We start from the raw sequence: 22,381 nt of genomic DNA, 5'->3' as shown, positions 1-22,381 counted from the left end.
TCAGTCGTGATGTATATATTTTTTGGAACAAAGTAATTAAAGAGAGAGAACCAAAGAGGATTACTTACCAGTAATTAGTGAAAGCAATCACAAGGCATACTATACGCACTTTCCCTAAAAGATTCATCAAACAAGAAGGGGAAGAAGTGGGAGGGTGAAACGAAAATTAAAGCAAATAGCAATGTCACGTGTAGACCGCGTGAAAGAGTTTAGTGTGTATAGCATGATATTTTCTCAATTAATATTGAAACCAGAAGTCGTAGATTTCCACTTCCGGTTTTAGTAGAGAGATTATAGAGCAGATGGAGTACATTCTTGAGACACTTGACTGACTAAAAAAACAAAAAAATGCTGCTATCTATTACGGGTTTTACTTTATAACAATCAACGTTAAAACCGGAAGTATCTTATTTCTGGTATTTCTAGTTTGAATGAACGCTTAAAAGACGAGATAATATCTATTCTTAGAACGCTACATCAATTCCAGAAAAAAGAAAACACTTCACGCTATCTCCTGTCGTTTATGCTCTATGTAGAGTAATGTTCAAACCGGAAGTTTGTAGTGGATTTCTATCGTTTTTCGTTTTAGTACAGAGTTACGGATGGGGATGAAATGTATTCTTAGAACTCTTTAATAGATTGCAGAAAATCCTTCTCGCTGCGGTTAGGGTTTTGTGAGTTAAGCTCAGGCATCATCTAGAAGTATTGAACAAGGTATTTCTTAGGAATAATCGAACTAGGTGTTGAGAAATTGTAAGAACAAATGAAGGACGTTACCATGAATATAATGTGTATCTGGATTGATGTCGGAATGGAGTCATAAGTGGTTGAATTATTTGTATGTTTAGGAGGAGTTACACCCAAGTGTGGCAATTGATATTTTAAGAGGATGAACCAAGATTGGTTTCGGGTTCCTGAACCAAGACTGGCTAATGATATTTTAGGTTGAAGAGCCAAGTGTGGTTGTCGATATTTTAGGTGTAAGATAACGCTCGGTGTGGCTTGTTATTAGATGTCTGAAGTAGGGTGATCAGATTCTTATAAGCGCAAAGCAGGACACAAGTATAATATAGTATATGGTAGCCTACTGTGTCGGCAATACTCGTGGTTTATTCTTATGAATGTACACAGGGCTAAAAACTTACTTTTCTTTCATCGATTTTCGGAGTGTATGATTAGTTTAAGGAGTGAGGGAAAATTTAGACCGACACGAGGGAACTTCTACTTAATTTGGTTAGTATCACTGCCCTAACTTGAAATAAAAATCCTTTCCTGCCTTACCGACATCTCAACAAGGCCTTCTCACTAAAAACGATGTATTGAAAAACATCCTTTCCTAACAATGATCTTTTGAGATGTGCTGAAAAACACAGCGGTTTATCATTCAGCAAAAGAGTGCCTGTGATTCGAAATGTTGTGAATAAAGAATGAAACATTAAAGTATTGCAAATATGTTAAATCAGGACATTTCTCGATTTTCTAGATGTCTTTGCAACACGCAGGACAGGACTGAAAAACAGTAAGTCTGGTTACCCTGGTCTCAAGTGGTAGACGAGTGACTTGATGTAGTGGTATAAGTTAATTAAAGGTTGAGAGTAAAAAAGAAAGTGGTATCGTCGTTTATTGGTAAACTCTAGTATACAGGGTGTTACAAAAAATGTGTCACAATGTTTTGGGAACAGATTTCTTACATCAAGGTAGGAAAAAAGTTCATATGGACCTGTATTTAAAAGTGGATAGTTTCGCAGTTAGGTGCCGAAAAGTTAACTTTAGAAGTTCATAGCTCCACTACTATGGAACCTTATCGTAGTCGGGTCAAGACATCAGTGAGAAACTAGTATGTGAACTATCCAAATATCCATGTTTAAGAATGCTCCAGTGTTTGTACACAATTTTTAGAGAGGTAGGTGGAGAGTGATCAAGTACTCCCAAACAGCCTCTCTAAAAATGATAATAAAGTACCGGAGGTTCTGAAAGATGGATATTTGGATAGTTCACATACTAGTTCTTCAGTGATGTCTTGACCAAACTACGATCGGTCCTAGAGTAGCCAAACTATGGACCTTTAAAGTTCATTTTTTCACGTTTTCGGCATCCTATAACTCTGAAACTATCCACTTTTGAGCACAGGTCTATATGAACTTTCTTTCTTATTTTGGTGTGAGGAATCTGTTCTTAAAATATTGTGACAATTTGTGTAACACCCTGTATTTGGAAAGTTAAGTAAAGCAATACCTTTGCTCAGTATTAAGTAAAGACGAATCTCCACTACCTAACAGCTACCTATTACTGTTTTTGTTATATAGTGGTCAACATAAAAACCGGAAATGGTTGATTTCTACCACTTCCGGTTTGAATACCACTTCCATGAGGGACTTCGATTCCTAACTTTTGACCTTATACATTCTGACCAAATCAAATAGTTCTTGAGGCTGTCTCTCTCAACAGATGGACGGACGGACGGAGTAAATACAGTTGGACCACGATAACTAGATTTTTTTTTTTTTTTTTTTACATTCTCTTCAACTCTTCGTAACACTCAATGTTAAAATAACCTCTGTAAGTCGAATGTTTATCTCCTTAAAAACTAAAGAGCAGAGAAGTAGTAAAGCGTCCACATGGGCACCACGTTGCAATGCAAGGTTTCCTACCAGTCTTACCCGGATATAAGGAGATTGAGTTTAGTAGAAGAAAAATATATATGATCAAAAGTGTGATCAAAAATACGGTGAATTTGAAACAAAGTAATAAGCTTACATGGAATTTGATTTAACCTCCTTCAAAGTACTGGACTTGGCTAGCAATGCACTTATCCCAACGTTGAATCCATGAATGGAAGCATTTCTGGAAGGCTTCTTTTGGGCATTCTGCTGCTCTGTCGTAGCCCTATCAATGTCGGGAATGCTGTCAAAACGTTTTCTTTTCAGCACGGTTTTAATGTTTGGGAAGAGCCAGAAGTCGTATGGTGCCATATCTGGGAAGCACGGCGAATTTCGACAGAGAGCAATATTTTTTCGGCCAAAAATTCGCGGATCAAAAGCAAGGTGTGACACAGCGCGTATTCGTGGTGAAGAACGAAGTCATTTGCCCACTTAATCGGCAATTAACATGCTTCTCACGGACCCATACGACATGTTTAATTCTTTGGAAAGCTCTCGAATAGTCATTCATCTGTTTGAATAAATCATTTGTACTTTTTTTTTTTTCACGTTTTCGTCTGTTTTCGACGTTGAAGGACGTCTCAATCGTTGCTCGTTTTCAATCGACTCCTTCCCGCTTTTGAATCGCTCATGCCACTTGTAAGCAGTCTTCAATGCCATCGTTTCATCACCATACATTGTTTTTGACATTTCGCGAGCTTATTTGGCACTTTTTTCCAGCTTAGAACAAAACTTAATGTTGGCGCGAGACTGACACCCTTAACACTTCCTCAGTCTTCTGCCTCTGGTAGCCAACTAACATGTCACAGCTTGTTCAAACTTGACACTGACTACCAAAGGTTTACGATACCGGGCTTACTAGTTGAAACGGATACAACATCAATAGATGGAGCTGTGCAACTACATTCACTGTACATTTTGATCACACCTTGTCCTTTTTACCTATGCCATTTCTACTTTCAAGCAACGATACGAGAGATACGGATCGTGAAGAAAAAAAGAAAGAAAAAAAAAGATTGAACACAACTTATCTACGAATTTACGTTTCATGGCCCCTACAAGCCAAAAAGGAGATTTTTGAATACCTGTTTATCTTTCTATTCCTTCCGCCAGATATGTGTACTCTGATCTAGAAAACATACCGTTCAATATATATGGATCAAATTTTAACTTAAGGTTTCTGTAAAACTCCCCAAGATGGGGAGACCCAATGTTCTTTCTATCCTCAAATATAAGGATACTTTACTGGACTGAAAATTTAAAAGTGATTTTCTCAAAAACGTCTCTAACGATTTTGATAACGTTTCATAAATCAACATTTCATTAACAAGCCTATACTACGGTGTACATCATTTTTCTGGAAAATGAATCCGAAAGAAGTAGGTTACTTTAGAAGTGAGGTTGGACGATTTCCTTAAAAACGATTTATGAATTTTGTTCATAAATCATACAAAAAGTTATAAATATCTCACTACTGATGAAAATCTAATAGTATGGCGTAACTTATTTGTGCTAAAAAATCAACAAGAGATTCTCCTGTGATTGAAATATTTTCGGACAATTTTCTCAAAATCGTCAGGCGAGTTCGTTCATTTTTGATAAATAAATATTTCATTAACATTTAATGTTATGTAAATTATTTTTGATGAAAATAACTACAAGGGGTAATTCACTTTTGGTGCTTTTTCTTTCAAATACGCTCATGCGATTTTGTTGATTAGGCTTAGGAAGAATTAGATTTCTGGGCTTTCGGCATCTATGGCTATGTAAGTCCGTCACGTATGAGGGATGACGTCCCCGAGGAATTGAGGAGGAAGGAAGCGCCCTGGGACCATTATATTAGGTACTACCCCAGCTTTTGCCTGGTGTGAATGAGAAAAATCCAGGAAAACTTCACTCAGGATAGCTTGCCTAACCTAAAAAAGTTTTAGCACTTTTTCGACCTAGTGTCCTTACCGGGAATCAAACCCGGGGCCCCTCGCACAAAAGGCGAGTGTTAGCGACTACGCTATGTGGGGCCACTGCAATTTTGTTGATATTTCGTGGACATTTATTTCATTAACAACCCTAAAACATGAAGCAAGTCAATTTATAAGAAAATCCATAAAAGGTACTTTACTTTCGAGTGAAGTTTTTAGTCGGACGAAGTTTTTCGAATGTGACTTACAATTTTGTTTAACATGATTTAAGAAATCGGAGCGAGTAGGTTTAGTCTGTGACTCATATCCTTTTCTTCCCCCTTTTTTTTTTTACAATTATTTTTTCAACATACTTTTCATTGTCCATCCTCTGCCATTATTTTCACTATTTTTAATTTATTTGTAACGGCAACATTGTTATAATTCGTGTCTGGCTGTATGTACAGAAGAGCACTTGTTACATCCCTTCAATGTAATCGTGTCCCATCTCTATCACCCTATGCCATATGTGTGGAAGACTTCCTACACTGTCAGAGTGGCAATCCTTGTCGATACTCCGCAAGGACCGGCATATGGCATGAATGATGACTTCTCCTTGTGTCGTAGTGCTTCCCGCAAAGTTGTTTCTTCATTTTGGCGAGAAGGTCGTCATGAATCCTTGAAAACCTTGTTGTTAACTGCACCCACGTGCCATTTGGCTCTTTATCCATGCACGGTGTACATCTTTCCAAATCTGATTCTTTTTCCTGTTTACGGGCTTGATTAATCACTTCTCGAAAACCTAGAGACAGTAAGAAAAGAGAGATGGTGGCTGATAAATTTAAGGAATGGTCAAACATGTTGGGTTGGAATTTGTTTAGCGTCTCTTTCCGTACAAAAGCTATATGAGAGGTGGGTCTACAGCTTACCATGGAATCCCAATCACGAGCTCTCACCAGAAATCGAATCCAGATCTCCCGCGGCGCCTAAGGCGCGTACGCTAACCACATAACAAAGAGGTAGCTCAACGAATGATCTCAGTCTCACTTAGCCTGAAGGGTATAACGTTGGACGTTAAACTGGAAGATCTCATTTCCATTTTCTCAACGAATGATCAGACCTATGGCTTCTAGTGTTTGCTCGAGCTTCAATACAGTAACGAAAGAAAAATATGAGACTAAGGAAATAATTCCTTATTATTTCATCATCATTATTACCATTAGTATTATTTCTTAAATTCCCTCTTTTTTTACACTTGTTCCACCTTGACTTTTAGGATTATGATTCGGGTTTAGATTTCTGGGCTTTCAGCATCTAAGGCCATTTATCCCGTCACGTATATGAGAGATGACGTTTCTCGGCGATCACATTATCTGAGGTAAGGGAAGAAAGAAAGGATTGGGAAAGGAAGAAAGCGGCCTGAGACCTATATGTGAGGAACTATCTCGGCACTTGCCTGATGTGAATGAAGAAAACCCAGGAAAACCTTACTGAGGATGGCTGGCTTATGACAAAGCTTTTACATTTTTCGACCGAGTGTCCTCATCAGGAATCGAACTCGGGACCGCTCGCACCAAAGACGAAAGCATTAGCGAGTACGGTACGAGGAGCCACTCACCTTGACTTTTGTTGCCTGGCTTGGATACCATACAACTCTCCGCTTTTCTGTGTGTTTATTTCTTTTCAGTAAATTCAAAAAAAAAAAAAAATATATATAGACAGGCGTGTGGCAGCAAACCCACTCAAGAGATTTAGCTTACATCACAAAAACCATGGTGCAGTGGGTCACGAAATCTAAAACACGCCTTTCTATATAATTTTGTTGCTGGTATCTTTTAGAAATGCCCCTAAATATCTCTATTAATTTAGTGACCGAAGGATATAGTTACAGTCATGACCCTCGGTCTCAACTTTTGATTGGATGAGAAAAAGTGTTCACATACCTCCTTGCTAATTCTTCATCTCAAAATTAATTTCATTCTTGATTAAAATCTTAACGCTCATATAGGATCGGTGAGACATGTTCAAAATTAGTTCTTGTTAACTCTGTGTCCCAGAGGTTACGGCATGAAACTACCTTTTTTTAATGTTCCCTCTGAGTTCCAAGTGGTTACATGGTAGAACTACGTTGCAGTGTTGATTACTGCTGACATATACTATACAGAAATACAACTAACTTTTATCTAAACCAATTCAACTAATTTTCACCATGAATAAAACCAATAGCGAACAATTATAAGTAATATTTTCTACATTCGAATAGTCTCTGAGTATCGTGTTCATTACACACGCCAACAATTCTTGAAAATAATATTTTTATGCATGACTCTCAAAAAGTTTTTTTTTTTAATCAATTATAGTATTTGTGAGAAACCGCAATACCAAAAAGAAACGACAGGCATTGTTAAGACTCAGAACTAATACGTCAGGGCATGACGTAGTGACTATTACAATATCAGCAAGATGTTGTTTGATAGTGTACACGTAATCATAAATGCACAAGTAGCATGCCTACAAAATCACCAACTACCCTATCGATTTTTTTTTTCACCACTCTTTTTATCAATGTCTAGTTCCATGCTAGTTCCGTGTTGATTACTGAGGAGAGCCACAAACTATGGCTTCACAGAGGATTCAGGTAGACATAACCGTTAGATGATACCAGCAAAACTTCTAACGTAAATTTCCCTATAGCGAAAATACGTTATCCTTCATTAATTTTTAACAAATCTTTATTATAAATGCACACTGCGTTTACTTCCCTTAACAGGCTTGCTAAGTCCAAACCTGAAATTTACTGCCAATGACTGGTGAACCAAAAGACTTCACTCAACCAAATTTTGAATGTGGCTAAACCTAATGAGCATAATAACTAACTCTATGGCCTTTGGAACCCAGAGGTTGAATGCCGCGTTCACAAAAGCTCTCCATTGACTTCTGTCCTGAGCGAACTTTATCCAGTTTTTACTTTGTACTCCTATTTCTGCGACATCCATCTTGATATTGTTCTCCCATCTGTGCCTAGGTCTTTCTAATGGTCGTTTCCCGATTGATCTTCCAATTAAAACTTTGAAACCGTTCCTACTTTCTTCCATGTCCATCTGAGCCTCCTACACTTGATGACTTTAACAATGTTTGGTGGACCGTATAAATTATGTAGTTCCCACCATTCCCCATACCCATTCCTCTTGGGTACGAATATTCGTCTCGGGATCTTGTTCTCAAATACTTCTACCCTACGTCCTTTTCTCAAAGTAAGCGACCATGTTTGCCAACCATACAGGACAACAGGCATGATTAACAACCTTAATATGCATATGAAATATAGTGCTGTCCAGACCTTTGGTTCTTGAGTTACTGACCATCAAATCTATGGTTTGGACTCATATAATTCTTAACTGCAAATCTGGTGGCTGATAAATCGAGAACCTAAGATGTGCACACCATATTTCATAGGCATACCACCATACCAAATCTGGTCCAAAACGGATCAGTTCCATCGATCGTTCTAATGATTTTTTTTCTTTCTTTAAAAATTTGACTGCGTCCGCACCCCAAGTTTGATCGTCAATAACTCGAGAACCAAAAGTGTCCATTTGACCATAACTGAAGCCGTGGTAGACTTTAATGAGCTCAGTGGGTATATCAATATGATTTTTTTTTTTTTTTTTTTTTTTTTTTTAACATACTAGCCATCTGATTTGAGGATTGAAGTTCGAGTGACCACGTCGACTCGTGAAGCCTAAGCTCTACACGAATCATAGAACTGCTTTCCTTTACGTGTGATGGATCGGACATATTTGGTACTATTCGTGAAGCTACCTTCCGAATGCACACTTGAGAAAATGTGAGAACAGCAGAAGTGCACCAAGAACGTTTCCAAACTTAGAAGGCATGGCAAACAATCAAAAAAGCTACTTAAAGAACCAAAACAGGAACACTATTATTCGAATTGAATGGTAACAATGATAACAGCAAATATATAAAACAACAACATCAATAATAACAACAAAACGAAACTTAGCGGCTATCCAACAACACTACACTCTCAGGAGATGTTCTCTGTATAGCGGGAGAAACGACATTCGCAAATTTCAGGCATAGGAGTTAATGACCGGGACCGGGCGTTCTATTGAGTGGTGTAATTGGTAAATCTACATCAAGCTTCACGAGTCATCGCAATTACTATAGTATAAAAAAAGAAGCCCAAATCCCAACTTTAATGGGCAATAACTCGAAATCGAAAAGCCTGCACACTACAATAAGTCAAATCTGAACTAGGCATATAAGTTCTATCGCTATCCCAATGTTGGTTACATCGGATGAGTTCCATCAATCGCGTTTTAGTGAAATTTCTCGATTTCAATGAGTTTAAACTGAACTTCGATTGTTGATAACTCAGGAACTAAATGTATGTACACCATATGGTAATGTATGATAGAGACGCGGTACACGGGTTTTGTACCTCACCTTTTTTACTATAAAAGTTTCTATATAAGTTAATATACACTTAGTTACAAATGGGTAATGTATCTAATGATACTCCTTTCTCTGTAAGTCGGACCTCCTGCCCAGAGCAGCGCGGAGATTGGTAAGGAACGTCTTGCCCGTAGCAGCGTAGAGGTGTGTTGGTGTCTACTAGCCAGTGCAGCGCCGAAATTAGAGGTTTGCACGGACCGGAACTTTTAGCCCGGGCCCGGTTCGGCCCGTGAATTTACAATGTGAGGCCCTATCCGAGTCCTAAATATGTTTTAGCATTTAGATCCGAGCCCGACCCGAGCTCGTGTGATAATCAAATGAGCCCAAATTACAGAAACTTAATAATTAACACAAAATTGTATTTTTATTTACAACATTAGAGGTTTAATTTTGTAATTGTGCTTTAAAAGTTCTTGAAAAAGAACGGTGCAATATATATATCGTTGTACGGTATATTTACAAAGTTAGGCTCGAAAAGGCCCGAGAAATATGGTTGTATATTTAAAAATTTACAGCCCAAGCCCGGCTCGGGTCCGAAGTGATATATACTTTGTAAGCCCGAGCCCGTGCAGACGTCTAGCGGAAGTTGGATAGGAACCTCTTGCTCAGAGCAGCTCAGAGGAAAGGTTAGAGAGTCTCTCCCGCCCAGAGCAGCTTAGACAGAAAGGTAGGAAGTGAAATGAAATCTGAGTTTTACATCCCATTGTTATACCGGCTACGCTAAAGGAGACTGTGATGATGAGAAACGAATAAAGTGGTGGAATGAAGAAAGTGGGAGGAAACGGGAGAACCCCGAGGAAACCCCCACACACGGTGTTTGTCCACCACAAAGTTCACTTGGCGCGAACAAGGTCTTTTGACTTAGTGATCTAGAACTGATGTCTTTTGACTCTTGACGTGCTCTTTTACAGCCAGTTTTGAAAGTTGAATTTGTGCAGGGGTTGTAGGGGTCCTCTTTGTATTTCATCGGAGACTGCATCCGTTTGCTTGCTTGATGATCCTTATAGACAAGCAGTGGTGTTGTTTGTAAATATGAGGGGATACTGATCTGCATATCAGGACATTTCATATATGTACTAGGCTGCATGGGGTGTACTATCATGTCAAATTTCGTCAAGGTCAGATTAGTTTCGTCGATAGCATGCTCTATCGATATATATATATATAGCATGGCGCAGTGAGTGAAACGGGAAATTTTGAATCTAGAATTAGCAACACTGTATGGCCGAGCATTTGTTTGGCACCGATAAGACAACAGTGAGAAGACTGCCATTTAGTAATAATGAAGTATTGAAGTTAATGGAACGTGTGTTAACTGTGAAAGTATTCTATGGCTTCTGAGATCCTCTGAACTCAGTGTGTGTAATTTCTCTCTGTGGGGAATCTATGAGACATCTCAAAAGCAAAGAGTATAGTACACAGCCTGCAAATATCGTTGAACTGAAACTGAAAGTTAAATGACTCACTGGCGTTCCTCAACGCATAATACGCTGATATTTTCAAAGGATACTCATATCACAATGTATCAAAGCATACTCATATCAGATGGAGCACATCTTTCCGATGTCGTCTTCAAGAAATAAAGTGAGATGTAAGTGCCATAGCTAATATCATTGTTAATGGCATGCCCTCTACATGCATTCGAATCATTAAATGTATTTTTTCCCTGTGCTGATTAATGCATTTTACGTCAATTAAAATGTTCCTGTTTTCCTGCTCCACCATGCATATTATCCTTTCACTAAGTCCACCTCCAGGTTTGATATTAATAATTTAGGAACCAAAGGCCTGCACACCATAAGGGTACTGCTGAACTATGGAAATACATTTTATACTCCCTCTTAATTTGGGAAACTTTGCGAGAGGTAAATACAAGTAAAGAAACTCGCACAGTTTAATCGGATTGAAAGCTGAATGAATGTGTTCGTGTGTATGACTGTAAATTTCATACACTGAGAGATACTTTAAACATAAATAGATTTATTTTTTACATACCTCAAATTTAATGACGAGACGTATTCCGTTTCTAAGCAATCCTATTTCCAGGAAATACGTTACAATTGCAGCTCCAATCCTTAATGGCAACAAGCGAAGCTTTCGGAGACAAAGATAAATGTGACTAGTAGTCCTTAACTAGACCGTTATTGAACTGAGTGCAGATCACCCAATATATCTGCAGTAATTAATTTAATGTGAGCTTCATGCTCATCTGAAAGTTAAGTTTGTCACTATCCCATGGTGAGTGACGTACTTTGTATACCACTGTCACTTGTGGCTTTCGAGATCTCATTGCCGAAAGGATTGGAGACAAACATATACACCTAGCATTTTAATATATAGATATATCCAATTTGTAGCAAATAGGTACAGAATGAAGATAAAACAACAGCAAAATAATAATAATAATAATAATAATAATAATAATAATAATAATAATAATAATAATAATAATAATAATAATAATAATAATAATAATCTGACAAATTGATTCATCGTACGGGTAGGGGGACAACTCAACAGGAAGTCCAGGTAAAATTACTCCAGTGCCTTCTGTCTGGGATAACTTTTGAGCATTTCAATCAGATAATTCAGAAATTGACTCAATTCCAAAACTACTTTCTAATTTACCCCCTCTCCTGAAAATGGACTCAAACAGGGAAACTGACTTCCCGCTTGCCAAGCATATGCTCTAGCAAATGGGCTATAACAAACACGACATTTTTATTATTATTATTCTCCATGCCTCAAAGTAGCTAGCTTGAAATTTGTAGGGGCACTTTGTACGATATATGCGGAATTGTACGATGAAGTCATGTAAACCAATATGTTCCTGGCTTTGCACTCTCCCGTCCACATAAAACCTTGATTGTTTGTTCATATGAGAGCTTAGTATGTTAGTATGCATGTGCAAATAGTTTCTTGTGATTAATGTGTAGCTTTTTTAAGTTTGAAGAAGTGGTGGTGAAGGCTAAAGCAAGTTTCACAGCTTTGGAGTGTCGGACCGTCATGAAGTTCCTTTTTCTCCAGAGGAAATCTGGAAAGAACATTGATAATAAGATGTCACAAACATTGAAGGAGGGGTCTCCTTTATACAGCACCATCAAAATCTGGCTTGCTCCTTTCAATACTGTCTATTTCCCCGTTCCATTGGTCGCCCTCCAGCCTCAACAGACCCGACAATATGTGATGCTGTCCATGAACTGATCCAAAAAGACAGGCGAATATCAGGAAGAAGAGAAAGAAAAAAGCTGAACAATCTCAGAGAAGCGTCTGGTTCATTATCAGCAGTATACTGAACATGTGCAAGGTTTCAGCAAAGTGAATGCCAAAATGTCTCGACAGTGATTAGCAGAAAAAAACGAGTTGAAGCATTCGAGGCAGTTTTAGCCCGTTTTGAGACTAGTGCTCCAAATATTTTGGCCCGATTTTTGAGACCTGGCTCCGATTCTGAGATCAAGGATATGTCAATGAACTATCGTCACACAGAGACCATAGACGTTGCACATCCAGAAATCAGTGAAGGTCATGGCTTCAGTTTTCCGGCACAAAGATGGTATTTCGTTGGTAAATTATCTAATTAGGAATTCTAATATCACCGATAAGTATTATGTCAACCAATTGGACCAGATGTATGAGGTATTTAGGACGAAACGCGGCAGAAAATTGTCTAATGGGATTCTCATTTTGCATGACAATTGCCGAGGTCAGACGGCCCATGTTGTGCATGCCGAATTGAACACCCTGAGATTCCAATTGGTCCCTATTCGCCTGACTTGGCTCACTCTGATTATCACTTGTTCTCAAACTTTAAGAAACACGTCGGACGTCATTTTATGGACATTGTGAGATACAGTTTACATTATCTCGCTTGGTGCAACAGAGTGAGATAATCTGGTTTCAAGCAACCAAAGGAATTTATTTACAAGGGTTAAATAGGCTGCAACATCGCTGTACCAATGCATCAGTCTCAGCAGGGAATATTTTAAATAACTGAGTAATTCCATCCCTCTAGCCCTATTCCTGCTGGACAGAGCCGGAAGTTTTCAGTATCTCCTCGTAGATATTTATTTGAAGACATACAGAAGTGATAAATATTTACTTATTTAACTTATTCGATAGCTTTGGTATTACTATTCAATATCTACTGGTACAAAGAGCTTGTATATTGCTCACTTTGGCTTAATAGTATCCAAGTTATCCATAAAAGAACATTGAAACTGTATGCGATAAATATCAAATTCTGCCGCTCACGGTACAATCTATTTTAATTTCCATAAATAAAAATATAATTTGACCACAGCAATCATTTGTTGTTATTAATCTGTGTTACAGTTTCGCGAACGTATCATCGCCTTCATCAGACATGTGATATGTAATTAAACTTAAGTGTATTAAGTGTATTTCTATACATTTGCAATATTTGCAGTAAAGAAATCACTTGGTTTCCAAAAATGAAAAATAACCGGTCTCATTTCCTAGGAAACAAAAATCAACAAGTGAGAGTGAAAGTGTTCAAAATAAGGAATTGAAAGCAGGAAGAGAGACAGGTGCAAACATTAACTGAAAACTGTATAAACTGCCTGTAAAAATAAACAAAGTAAGCTAGTGACTGCACTCTTTTAGACTAATCACTTGATTCTCACCGAGCAATTGGTCTCGCCAAGACCTCGACAAGATACTTGGTTTGGAAGTGAGAAAATGGTCATCAGACATCAATATTCTGCAACCCATATCCTGTATGTACTTTTTATTTGTTATGTAGAATCATGAAACGAGAAGTTTACTAAAATGCGGAGGTCTTCCGTAGACAGGCTAATATTCATTAATTGATTTCATTTACTACAAACTTCATGCTGAACTTTGAGATAATAACTGGTCAATAGTTTGTACTAGCTAGAACAAAGTTGCTTCAAATGTCAGCTTTCTCTATACTATCGAGAAAATGGTTTATAAACATTTTCACTAAAGATCATTTAAACGTAATCCTACCCTTCCTCATCAGTTAAGATTTGATATTTTAAAGTAAAGAAACACTAAGGTTACAGCTAAATAGGATTCTTTCATTAGAATTCTAAATTTGTAATTAGATACAGATTTCAACTTTTAATTAGGCACACATCTCAGCTAACCTAATTAGAAGTTTAGGTATGTACCTAATTACAAATTTAGAACTTTAGAAATAAGAGTATCTTATTGGTCGTTAGAAGTGACCTCTCTCATTTTCTGAAATATAAGCTGCAGCTTTAGATTGTACTTTCTTATTGTGTCCGATGAAGGCAGTGGTAAGTTGCCGAAACTATAACATAGATTACTAATAAAAACAACTCCTTTGGTGAGATTTTATTTTCGTTTAGATTATTCGTAGTCCCAAAGCTAGCACAAGCAGTATTCAAATTTAATTTCGATTCTGAATAATGCGGTTAACACTTTGTACACAGGCAAACCCTATAAAGTGACCCGGACATTTATCACAAATGCTTTCCGCTTGAACCTACAGGTTCATGACTTTAAGCCCTGTATTTTCGTTATTTTTGAATGAACTTGATAAAATTTTGTAGGCTTACTCACCAATATTCCTAATAGATCTCGAGAGTATGGTATCTTTCAAAGCAGTTTCCTTTGTGAAGAGGAATCTTGCAAACTGCGCAGATGTACCGAGTCTCTTTCCTCTTCTTATGAGCGGCACAAACTCTGCACGGTTTCTGAGGATACTTCTTCTTTCCTGTTCCCACAATGGCCTCTAGTGTGTGGTTCCTTAGATCGCCAGACAGTCTTTCAGCAGGGTCATATCTAGGGGTACGGGATGCATTACCCTGTTCCGCTTCCTTTTGTTTTTCCATCCACACGAAGCAACTTGCCGCTTCTAGGAGGAAATGCCCTATACTTCATTTTGCTATCACAAAGGAAGTCCAGGTAAACTAAAGTCTATTACTCATTAACATTCATTTTTTTTTCTGGATTAGTATGATGATAACTACGCGAAAGATTGCGGAGCAAGCATTTTCACGCAATTCTAACTGATATTCGTACTGACATTCAGGATAAACTGAGATGGAATTGTCAAGGTTATTCTGCACAGATATATACATATAACTAATCGGCATGTGTTTTAACTACAATTTTAAATATACTCATTGGGAAAAATCCAAGACACTTATAATCAATGCTTTAATTATCATCTACAATTATCTGGACTGTTTTAATATTTATTTGTTTAGATTTTGGACCAGATGGCACAGGTACCAACAAGGAAATTGAACAGTTATAATCCAAGAACGATAAACGTTAACTCTACAATGGACGAAATTGGTCAAAATATGTAGTTTTTCAAGCAACGCAGATTTCTTAAAGGATACGCCCTGGGAATAAAAAGAGCTTGCTCTTGAAATATTTGCGCTGATTTCCCAGTTGGATGTTCTGATGAGTATTTAGTTTTGAGTTGATTAAAAGGCAAGTGAGTATTTGTGAAACTACAATACACTTACAAACAATTTGGGTACAAGATTCGAATAGGAAATTATGAAAACTTCCTGTTTCAATAGACAAATAAGGGCGAAGACGGAATCTATTCTTGGGACGTTGGATCCGGGTATCAGACATAAGCTCACCGGCAAAAACGTTTCCGAACTAAACTCACCGGCAAAGAGCTCTCCGGACATAAGCTCACCTCCAGCCTCATGCTAGGCGTGTGGGCAAAAGCTCACCGGCAGTGGACATAAGCTCGCTTAAATATGAAACATGATTTTATTTATGATTAAATTTTATAAACAATTAATTACAAACACTATTTTATATACAGCATTATATATTTATACAATTCTACTTTTTAACCAAGGCGAGAGAGAAGTTCATATTTTTAAATTCTACGGAGGTAAGGATAGATTTTGAAGTTGCATTTCTGCAGGCAGTGAAAATATTTTTTTTTTTCTGACAATGTTATTGTGCGCGGATGCTACCTTCACTTAACCTCTTCAGTGTCACTATAGATTTTTTTTTCAACAAAATTGTCAATTTTATATTTCCATAATGCTTTCGTTTCATACATGCAAAGATTAAGAGAAATTACTTTTTTATTTTTATTTATTTATTAATTATTATTATTATTATTTTGCACAGAGTAGTGACAATCATAGGTTCATATAGGACACATTGGAACTCTACCAATAAAAAGTGAGAAATTATGTTCTAGTAGTGTCTGTCCCCTTTGCCTCCTCACTACGTACGCTTGTGCGTATTACACACTTAATACATCTTTGCAATACAACAATAATATTCATTACCTAAAACACTGTCACATGTTCATAAAACGCAAATGAAGAGACTGAAAACATGAGATCTCTAGATTATGAATAGTCATCATTTGCAAAGGTTGGTTTATCATGTGTCGTATGCGACACTGTGAAAACAAAAGGTCTCCATTCTCCCTCACACAATAGAAGAGCAAAATAATCAACTTCGTATTCATCCCCAAGGCTTTAACAAGATAAATCAACATGCATTACAAAAAAAATAACGCATTAAAGAACGAGAAGTAGAATACTTAATTTTAACGTAGATATTTTCTTCCCTCCAAAAACACTATGTAGGACCAACAGAAAGCGTTCCTTAACTGTAAAGCTTCTATTTAATGCAGCGCCGAGGAAGAAAAGCAAAGTACGCGTGTCGTTTGTGCCATGTTGTCGTTCTGTCAAGACAAATAATTCTGTGTGTCGTACACGACACACGGCGTCTGAAGAGGTTAACTCAGTGCACATGGAGAAAAATTCTATTGTGGAAAAAATTCTATTCACTTGGGCTTTCAGGGTTGTACAAAGAAAGTCAAGAGGTAAAACGATACTGTGGAATGTTAGATGCTCTAGCTTATCTATCACTACATTAACTAAGCACTGATGCAATTATGTAATTTAAACTCTGTTTAATAGAAAATATATATATATTATGTACTACTTCAACAAAGCTGCTGAAATTATGTATTTTAACCTACGTTTAATAAAAATAATGTATTGTGGAGTGTGTGTTCTCTATCACTGTATAGTAAAAAGAAAGAAAACGAACACTAGTGCCTTTGTTTGACATTCTGTTTTGTATGACATGTTGAGATTTCACACCACAATTAGACTTTTTAGGAAGCTCAGCTCGTCTGTAGCAACGTCGCTGATCATTATTAGGTTGTTACAACATAACTGTTATAACATAATCGTATTATTTATGGTGAAGTTATGTTCGGTTAGCTTTTGCCCGCTTTTGCATTAATATAGGTGAATTTATGTTCAGAGAGCTTTTCGCCGGTGAGCGCGACCTGTTAAACCCATATCCGTAAATCATTTATCGCTATATATATTATCCGTTTTTGCTTTATGGGGACCAATATTGACACTGAAAATACGCAGGAAAAAATTTGAGACGTTGCATCCATATCAAAAAGCATTTATTACTTTCTCTTACATTTTTGCTCTAATTTTCTACCGTTTTTTCTGTCCAAATACAGTTTTAAAAGGTCAGAAATGAAACTTATTCCTGAGACACATATTTACACAAAAATCTCGCTCTTACCATTTTTTCTGATATCTGTCAATTAACAGACGAATGAACTGATAGACAACCGCTGAATAAGATTTCTCGCATTTATGCACTGCATTGCTTGCAACCCTTTAAAACCATGGCGAGCGAAGGCAATGCATCTGCTAGCGGTATTGTCGCACAACAGCATGTCGCAGACTGCCTACAACGTATTACATGTAAGGTTAACGAGGCCGCGATGGTTCAGTGGTAGAGGGCTCACTGAAAGTGCAAGGGATCCTTGGTTCGTTCCTAGTCCACGCGAAGTGAACTTTCCACTCTCTTCATTTCGCCATTAGCATCCATCTCATCATCACCTTTTCCCTTAGTCTTGGTGCATAAGCGTGGGAGCCAAACTTTAATACGTTGACTGCTATGTATATGGAATTTCATACACACGGCTCTCCCGCGCAGCGTCACATTGTCATCGGCTCCCAAGCCCATTTATCGCATTTAAATCAAAATGGGAAAGACAATGCTAATTTTGAATTTAATTGACCAAAGCTCATATATGAAAGAAAGATCTCGAAGCCTTCTCTCACGACTTTGGTATGCCCATCTGTTGGTGCGTTTAGCTCAAAGTCTACAGCAATATATGGTTAAAAAGCAGGGAGGATGATCACATGGTATCTGCATTTTGGTGAGTGCCCCTTTGTGTCTTGATTTTCGGGACTCTTAGCTTTCCGCACAAGCTTTGCTGTACGTAGAAGCGCGTTGGACGAACGAATTCTTTCGCGCGCTTGTGTGAATCGGAGCTGGACCTTTAGCGCCCGCGCTGTCCCACGTTTCATTATATTATTTTGTGTTAAGTGAACTCCGCATTGTTTGGGTTGAATATTTAAAGACAAGATATCAATTTGAGAATTAAAAGTGTATATTTGAATATTGAATTGAGCTTGCTTGCTCATCAGCAGCGTTTAGTTAGTGAAGTTTCACAATCCGTGTACTCGAATCCAAGTTTGATGGACCCTCGTGTCCATGGCAGCGCGACGCTCAGAAGTGCAGTTTGGGTGTACTATTTTAAAAGTATCTAAGCGAGGGTATGTACTGAACTTTATTTCCACATTACGAAACCCCGTGGGCAGAATACGATGGAACAATTGTTTTGGTTTGTGTACGACATTCTAATGCAGCCCAGTTTTCTACACGGACAATGCATTAATACGTGGCTTGGAGGCAATTGGAAGATTTAGCCTCCTTCAGGGCCCTCACCGAATGAACAAACCTTTGGACTGTGCCATTGCCTTCGATTGCGTTGCTGAGGACAATCGTGGACTTTGTGGACGAATTTGTGAACTATAAAAGAATACTACGTAGTGATTGTCAATAAAGCCACCTCCATTGGTACAATTTTTTAATTTATATAATATACACTGAATAGTAATGTTAGTTCGTGCATGCACGTAAATCTTAAAAGTTACCGTTTTATATATATGTAAGATCTGTATATACATGTATTTTTCTTTTCTTGGTTGGTTTTAATTTAAAAAATCGAGAACATTTAATTGCTATTTTACGTTACACATTTGCTTACACTGGGTTACGGCGCTCATGTCTAAAATCTGTCGCATCCCAGCCGCGATAGAGGCTAGGCTGAGCGTGTTGTGCATGGGTTGTTGTGACTAGCTGGGATAAATAAAGAGAGAAAAGTAGAGAGAAGGATAATCGTATCAGATTAAAAGTCACTGCATTATTTTAATAAAAGGAGTGACAACTAACCACAGCCACAACATGTATGATTTCTCATACACAAACAATATATTGCACTTTTAGTTAGACGCGTTAGTTCTATATGTGTGTATGCAATTACATACATATGGCGTAGAAGTCAAAATTTAATGTCCACGCCGCGTATATGCAAAACCATACACAATGAAAATTATACAGTTATGAGACTAAAACACAGACGAAAACAAAGTATTACTTGCGGAATGCTGCCCGTGGCGCACAGATGATAACGGTCAACAGATATAGTAGTAGTCAAGGTGTTAAAAAAAAAAACAAAGTCAATGAATTTGAGGAACTCTCAATCAGGACAGAAAGAGACTGATACTTAAATGTGCCCAATATGGTGAGCTCCTGTTTGATGCTACAAGTTACGCAAGGCTTGTGTTACTACGGTAGGAATGATTTTAGCTACGGCGTATACGATATTTGTTTTCAAGTGATGCATACTTTCTATTTCTTAAGAGTACACAGTTGTTTTTGGCTGTCACTCAAATATCTCCCTAATCGCATCGAATAAAGGCATTCATTTATGAAAGCGGTGGCCATATTGCACATATCTAAATATCATCCTTTTCAGTTTGTCTTTTGCCTCACTTCGTTATACAAAATGCAATCATCAAGCCTATATACCATAAAAATCTATCGCAACCTTGAAACGAGAATTTTTACTACGATAAATATTTTATTTATTTCGTTACTTAACTTTCTCACATAACATAATAAAAAGAAATCGGCGCAACTTTTCTATTTATCTTTGAAAAAAATAGATAAATCAGTCTACCGCACGCTGGGTGCTCACTCTCCTCGAGCTCTCAGTCAACTAGTCCTGTCACCCCTCGTCATCTAGCTTCAGAGCTGATGGCCGCTGGTGATGTCCTCTGATTGGCTGAGGGCTGTTGGACAATCGAGCTCCCGCTCGCGATAGCCCATCATCTTTGTTTTCTGAAGTATTATGTACAACGGCATAGGTACAATTGTTAAACACGATATGAGCTATCATATACAGCACTGAAATTCTACAAATGTGTTTTGACCCACAATATACAACTGCTAAATTATCACAATAAATGACACGATTGGAGTTGTTGAACATCAAAATTGCTACAGCAGCTGCTAGAAATTCTGTTACAAAAGTCAGAAATTCTCTTTCCCATTCAAACATAAATATAGGAGTGCCATCTTCAAGTGGCTGCAATAGTGAAGGGGTAGCGTCCACATAAAAAGTGGTGTGAAAGGAGGGCCTGTTCCACATATAGAGACTGGCTTGAATTGAACAGCCACTATAACATTACATACAAATTTCGAGAAATGTTTGCGGAATACGGCATGTACTAGTGGGTATGATATTGTGGAGTCTGGAGTAATCCAGACAATTATAGCCCACTAGTACCTACCGAGCACGCTTGGATACATGTAAGAAGTTCCAAGGACATTACTTTACAATCTTCAAATAACTATCTTGAACAGACATGGAATTATTTAAAAACAGTCTATGTTAATATCTAAGAAAGTCAATGCCTGAACCGTCAATGTATCTAAGCGATGAACCGTCGATGAATCCCACTTGATCGTTGCAAATCATTATTAGAGGTCGTTAACATTACAGCACTGTATTTACGTATGTGTATTACAGACCCTCATATATTCAGCACTTTTCTTACATGCGTATATTACGAACGTAGTTCTTGCAAAGATGGGAAGGAAAGGAAGTGATACAAAACGGAAATCTTACCGGAAATCTGAATATATATATATATATATACAGGGTGTAACAAAAAAGTACGACAAAATTTCACGGGTGGGTTAATATGGGTAGTCAAGTAAAAAAGTTCTTATGACTATTTGTCGGGAAATGTGTCGTTACAGAGTTACGGCCATTGAACCGTCTGCCGGTGTGAAATAATCATATTCTGGAGGCCCCTAAGCTAGGAAAATAATTTTGGTATCAATGGCGTCCTGAAGGATGAACTACGTGTAAATCACATGCAGATATGACATGAATATTGTCGAGCAAGCCTGTATCCATATCACCTGCAGTAAGTTGTACACGTTGAGCAGCCGATAATTCTCATGCGATATCAACAACAGTTTGCTCTCAGTGTGTGGTGCGATATTGTCAGTGACACTTTACTAGCCCCACACGTACTCCCGCATAGGCTGATGAGAAACACATATTGAGACTTCCAGGAAACGCACATTCCCGATGCATTGAATAAATTGCCCTTGGCGAAGTCCACCCGTTAAAATGCATATCAATGGAAAACTTCATTCTTCAGGAAGACATTGATAACAAAATCAGGACATATATTAGGACGAGCATAAAATCCAAACTAGGAACAAGGATTTTCGTTCACAAACGAAAAATATCAGCAATCAAATGTGTTGAATTAGTTAAAAAATATCTTTTTGTAATTAATCTTTAAGAGTCCGTGGTGTGATATTACCTACGTACTGTTACATGTTAAAAACATAAATTAAGGATGACGATATAAAGGATAGCTTTTAGGAACAAGTATAACGTGTACTTAACCAACTCCAGCGATATAATACAAGAATCCTATTAGGGGATTTGAATGCGAAGGTAGAACGAGAGGATATTTTCACAGTGATTATACAAAAAAAAAAAAAATGTATGCATAAGGAAAATAATAACAACGCTAGGTACACTTTGTAATATCCAAACCTTTGCGTAAGGAGTGCAACATTACAACATTCATAAATATACTTGGCAGGGTTGGCTGGTTTAAACCAGCTGTTTTTTTTTTTTTTTTTTTTTCAAAAAACCAACTGGTTTAAACCAAAAAACGAAAAATGTTCGTAAAAGTGTAACTATTCGTAAAATCTTGATGAGCACACATTTGTGGGTTATCACGTTTCACTCCCATATATTATTCGTACTATATTCAGACCTAAATTCCCCATTCTTTACTCAAAGAGATTATATTACAAAAACAACATTTTTTATGTAACTTAATGGATGTTTCTTTTGTGATTTTTTTATAGTTTGGTATTATTCTTATGCAACCAAAGGAAAATTCTAAAGATTATTTCGTTTTA

The 22,381-nt window shown here is 37.5% G+C and overlaps 1 protein-coding gene across 20 annotated transcripts in view; it reads right to left on the bottom strand.

The window, feature by feature from the left end:
- The window catches only part of LOC145674313 (uncharacterized), a 192,517-nt gene that overhangs the window by 130,018 nt on the left and 40,118 nt on the right, over positions 1-22,381 (bottom strand). The window contains exon 6 of one of the 20 annotated variants that reach the window (XM_081744189.1): positions 14,606-14,900. The exons of the other annotated variants lie outside the window; for them this stretch is intronic. Within the exon in view, the coding sequence (XP_081600315.1) occupies positions 14,614-14,900 (287 nt within the window). The 3' untranslated portion in view covers positions 14,606-14,613. The remainder of the gene's footprint in view (positions 1-14,605; positions 14,901-22,381) is intronic. 20 annotated transcript variants of the gene reach the window in all.

Source organism: Thermobia domestica, chromosome 17 (assembly GCF_964235325.1).
Source record: "Thermobia domestica chromosome 17, izTheDome1.hap1.1, whole genome shotgun sequence".
Lineage (NCBI taxonomy): Eukaryota > Metazoa > Arthropoda > Insecta > Zygentoma > Lepismatidae > Thermobia > Thermobia domestica.
This window is presented reverse-complemented; position numbering and strand designations above follow the sequence as displayed.